This window comes from Pundamilia nyererei, unplaced genomic scaffold, assembly GCF_000239375.1.
Source record: "Pundamilia nyererei isolate P.nyererei 1_Seehausen unplaced genomic scaffold, PunNye1.0 scaffold02448, whole genome shotgun sequence".
Classification (NCBI taxonomy): domain Eukaryota; kingdom Metazoa; phylum Chordata; class Actinopteri; order Cichliformes; family Cichlidae; genus Pundamilia; species Pundamilia nyererei.
This window is the reverse complement of record NW_005189849.1, coordinates 174-5,763: the sequence shown is the minus strand read 5'-3', so window position 1 is coordinate 5,763 and position 5,590 is coordinate 174. Positions and strand designations below refer to the sequence as shown.

Below are 5,590 nucleotides of genomic sequence, written 5' to 3'. Positions count from 1 at the left end.
AAAAAAAAAAAAAAGTAATGCCGATATTCCCATCACTGATCATACCAAAAAACTTTTTCCCAGTCTATTTCTGATACCAGATTTTAATAGAAAGCTATTTCCAACTTTCTACACACTAAACAGCTAGAATATTCTCATGTGATGAAATGGTACAGCCAAAAAAGCATAAGAGAAGCATGTACAAGGAAATTATGGGTGCTCCATGCCAACTGTGTAGGGATAACATACAAATAGTAAGACAGCAGGAATAAATAACAAACAGGATAAATATATGCAGTTAAGAGAAATATATACAAACTAGAGGAATATACACAAAACAAGAGAAAAGACACACATTGGAGTGCAAAGTTGAAGTAGTGCAAAGAACTTGGTCTGAGTATAGTCCACATATGAGTGGCTTGAGTGATGAGGGTTACTCAGACCATGACTCAGATTGGTGAGGTGAGTCGGGAGGGTAATAACTACTCATCACAACCAAGCTATGTAGAGTATATCAACCCGTAGGGCACCTTTGGGACTGTTCATCTAGATGTAGCGTTTTCAGTGGGAAAAACGTTTTGTCACTCATCTAAGTGACTTCTTCAGTCTTAACTGACTGCAGCTTTCTCCAACCTTATATACAGTACTTTTGCACAATGGCTGAAACTAGCACCCCTGGTGAACAATGAGCAGTTGAGTTTCTTGGTGAAACCTTGAGCTGAGACTGAAGAAGTCACTTGGATGGCTTACGAAACTCTTCTCCCACTGAAAATGCAATGTCCAGATGAACAGAATCAACTTTTGGCGTTTTATGTAAAGAGTCAAAACGAATTGGAAGGTGATGCTTTTTTCATATGAGGCTTCATGGATGCATGTAGATACATTTACAAAATAGGATGAAAAATAGAATGCAAACGTTTTATGTACATCATTAATAAATACAGTGATATTGTAATTTTTATACTTTTAGGCAATCTGTATGGACGAGGAGCATCAGACAACAAGGCCCCAGTTTTAGCCTGGATCCATGCTGTAGAGGCTTACCAGGCTCTCAGTATGGTAAGAGACTGAGTTCACCATATTGTTAGATAGGCTTTCATGTCCCAGCTGAATGGAAACATTTAAAATGCAAAGAGTGGGAACAAAGAGAGATGCCTTCGGCAGGCTAGATTCAAGAGATAACTTCTATTGCTGTAGCAGACTTTTTTAAGTTGAGTGAAGTACTCAGCAGATATATGGGGAACAAAGTGCGTACCCTCAGGCTAGTGAGACAGCAGAGCCAAGTCTAAGGCAGACTAACTTTCCATGTCAGTGCTAGTTGTGTGGAGTCACTAGAGCAGTCTGTTCCATCCATGCTGCTTTGTTGTCATGTTAAAAAATATGGCGCAATATGCACGCATCAGAAGGCCTCAGCCACATGCTGAGTGCACTGTGGAAGGAGAAATGCGTTGGTGTGGACGCTGAGAAGACTGATTCAAACAAAGCTAATCACTCACAATGTCAAAAAGACAATTTAGGTTTTTATGGAAACAATAATTTTCTGCCCAGAAAGCCTGTTTGTTTGCTTCCTACCAAACATCATGGAGCTGTTCCCCCCATTCACCAGGATCTGCCAGTGAATGTGAAGTTTGTCATAGAGGGCATGGAGGAGACGGGCTCTAACGGCCTGGATGCCATGATCATGGCCCAGCGAGACACCTTCTTCTCAGAAGTGGATTACATCATCATATCAGACTGTGGCTGGCTCAGCAGACACCCCGCCCTCACCTATGGCACCAGAGGCAACTGCTACTTCTTTGCTGAGGTGGTGTATTAAGAAGCATCCATCCATCCTTTATTCAAAGAGTCACCCTCCAGTCTTTGATTTGTGCTGCCATGTTTGCAGGTAGAAGGACCGAAGCAGGACTTGCATTCTGGTGTTTATGGAGGGACTGTGATTGAACCAATGACCGACCTCATTGGAATTCTCGGTGAGTCTCATATTTGAATGCGCGTAAGCAAGCAGCCTGTGTTCATAAACCGCATAATTCAGTCAAATGTATGAAGAACTTCTCTGAATGTCCAACACATCAGACCTTGAAGCAGATGGGTTACAGCAGCAGAACTGGGTGCCACTCTTCAACCAAAGAAAATTGGAAAAATGTTGCCAGTTCTGATGAATCTTAATTTCTTCTGTGACATTGATGGAAGTGTCTGAATTTGACATTAACAACATTAAATGATTCTTAATCCTGCCTGTTATCAGCATTACAGTATTTCAGTAGATACTGCCCTTAGTACCAGTGGAGCATAGTTTAAATGCCGATTTTCTGTACTCTTCTGCATAATGCACCATGTCATAAGCTCACATCATCTTATACTGGTGTCATGAACATTATAATAACTGAATTTTACTCAAATGGCCTCCAAATTCACTAAATCACAATCCAATAGAGCACCTTTTTGGGATGTGGAAAATTCACAACACTGTGAAATGCCATCATGTCAATACAGCCCAAAATCTCAGGAAATTCATGAAGAATTAAAGCAAAACTGGAGGCAAAAGTGGGTCCAACTAGCAAGATTTACCTAATGAAGTGGCCAGTAAGGGTATATACTTACTGTAAAGGAAACTGTTGTTTTAAAAGTACTCTTGGCTCATCAGCAGAATACCAGTTATCCCCCCCCCCCCCCCCCACCCCCGCCCAAGCGCCCTGTTCTATTAAATTAGACTTAAATTAAATAATCGAGGAACTGATCTAACAGCCCATTGTTCATTGAGTGGACTAGTTTCAGTTATCATGCAAATGTACTGTTATATGGTTGGGGAAACCTGCAGTCAGCTGCAGAAGTCAGTTGGATGAGTGACAAAAAGTTTCCCTCACTGAAAATTAACAGAATCAGCCATTTTTTTAGGATTTACCTACCTAAATGATTGAGCATGCATCAATACATAGACTTAAAGAAATTGTAGAAGCTAAATTGTTATCAGAAAATATACCCAGTACTCTCAACATTGCATTTCCAGTTCCCTGGAAGCAATAACTACAAATGGAAACTGGAGGAGCTCTCTGCAACAAGAAATCTTTTTCCTACCTTCAGATAAACAGAGATTGCCAATCAAGCGTTCTGTCTGTTGCTGACAAGTCGCTGTTTCATTGATTTTGTTCAGCAGGGTTTATATGAACCCAGTGGTGATAAGGTTAACCCTTGGTGCTTTCAAACATTTTGAACTCACTATGATAAGGAATCCCACTATTCCAGCCAGAAATGTGAAATGAGACCACATTTCCAGAAAGATTGTCTTCTTAGGGTGCCGTTTTAGCTCAGTGCGTTGAGCAGGCGCCCACTTCAGTCCTTGAGCATCAGAGCAAAAGAATTGCAACGAGAGTTTTTTATTTACAGTTTGATAAATCTTTGTAGCCCTATGACAGGCCTTGGTTGCCTACTGCAGCCAAGGCCTGTCATAGGGCTGCTGCAACTTTAAATCTCAATGAAGTTTGAAGTTTAAGTTTACTTTAGTAATTACAAACATGCATTTTTTAACCTCTGGCTCTAAGTTGGCTATTTTAAATTGAAGAAGATGGGGATTTTAATAGTAAGAAAATGCTCTTATTTCATTTCAGTTATCATGCACTCATTAATTTTGTTCATTAGATCGTATTTAGCACATTCACAAGCAAATTCATGTTTTGTCAAACTGACAAAAGTCAGGTGACAATAAGCAGTGCTGGTGTCCAGTCACATCTAACAATATATTTATCATCTTTGTCCTGTGTGTTTTCAACAATGCAAGACTTCCTTGTTGACAACTCTAGCTGACATTAAATTTAATAAAAACATTCAGTAAGCTACATTCTCTTGGATCAGGCATAAGAGGCATGCGTAATAATCAGTGGGACTCAAGCATCAGGAGGATCGGGTCTCATCAGTACGTGTTTAACCCTGTGAGGCCTAAGTCAGTGTCAAAGATAAATGTAATATAAATATAAATAAAATCTAAGATTTGGTTGAAAAATGTTAAAAGTGTTCGCTGATTTGGGAGTGGGAGAATTTTGTTACATTTTCAAATGTCATATACAGTAATCAGTAATCATAATAGAGATTTTTTTTAGTCCTTACAGCGTTGAAAGAATCTTCCCTACTGAAGTCCTTGAGCAAAGCATCAAATAAGTATTTGCAATAAACCAGTCCAGTCTTATCTTTGGAAAATCTAAGTTTAGTTCCATTAACAATAGCATCATCCTATTATTACTTCATTAGACACACTGATCAGCCCCAGTGGCAAGATCCTGATTCCTGGGATCAGAGAGGCTGTAGCTCCCCTCTCTGATGAAGAATGGAAAATGTACCAGGATATCCAGTTTGACATGGACAACTACAAGGATAAGATTGGTGTCAACCAACTCATGTACAGCAATAAGGTAATGTAAGGCATCCTTGGTGTCAGAAGATCATTAAGAGCAGGTGAGTACAATCCAGAATTTAGATTGTCATTACCCTTGCTTCCAATGCTACTGTGAAGAACCTTTTTAACTACTGTTTAAACAAGTCTCTCATATGGCTTTATTTCTTACGTAAAACATTACCAGAACTAGGATGATCCTGAAAAAATAGTTCATCTATTTGCTTCTCTCCATGAAAGTGCTTGGTCATAGGAGATCAACGCTTACAATCTCGTGAGATCTTTACAGGATAAAGCTCCTTAAAATGAGTGTTGTTTTCATTGACAATATATAAGTAAAATTATTAGTGAAAATAAAGAATTATATCCCTCTCCCAAAGGTGGACTTGTTGGCTCACATGTGGCGCTACCCCACAGTCTCCATCCACGGTATTGAGGGGGCCTTTTCAGACCCTGGGACTAAGACTGTCATCCCTGCTAAGGTTACTGCTAAGTTTTCAATTAGGCAAGTTCCTGACATGGACCCTGCTATGGTCAAGAAACAGGTAAAATACATGAAAAGTATGTACGTGCTCTGTTCTGTTGCATTTACTTTTTGTAAACTGCTTCTGCTGTTTTCTTGATGTGCTCTTCTTCAGGTAACAGACTACCTTCACTCTGTGTTTGCCAAAAGAAAGAGTCCCAACAAGCTCAAAGTCACAATGGTGATAGGAGCCAAACCTTGGCTGGCTGACACTCACCATCCACTCTACGAGGCTGGAAAGGTTGCTATTAAGAGAGGTATTGACCGTTCACCTTACTTTAATCACCGGTGATGTTGCTATCAGAATGTCGGGTCTCGGGTTTGATAAACTGCAAATAAAATATCACCAAAACTGGCTCTTACAAGCCAGACAATTACTGACAGTTTTTACCCAAATAATCTTCATTTTCATATGTTAACATTACTAGGTAATTTTTTTCATTTTTCGGTCATTTGAATAGACTTTAATGAAACGATAAAGAATTGGGACATTGTGTTGATACTGATTTTCCCTGTCCCACAGCAGTTATAAATGACTTTTGTTGGCATAAGGCCACTCTGTTTTGACAGGAGTACATCCTAAACCTAGTGGAATTAGTAGTAATAATAACAACAATTTCTTAGTTATGATTATGATCACATTGGTGTTTTGGATGGCAGTCTTCAGTTTCCCTTACATAACAGTCTCCTCAAGGCAAAGACTC

At 39.5% G+C, this 5,590-nt stretch overlaps 1 protein-coding gene across 1 annotated transcript; it reads left to right on the top strand.

Moving 5' to 3' along the window:
• Positions 1–734: 734 nt before the first annotated feature.
• On the top strand, positions 735–5,143 carry cndp1 (carnosine dipeptidase 1; the record flags this gene model as incomplete). Its single annotated transcript, XM_005755672.1, has 6 exons — positions 735–1,038; positions 1,586–1,783; positions 1,865–1,949; positions 4,222–4,382; positions 4,744–4,908; positions 5,002–5,143. Coding segments are annotated over exons 1-6 (889 nt in total), but the record flags the coding sequence as incomplete, so codon positions are not given.
• Positions 5,144–5,590: the final 447 nt, after the last annotated feature.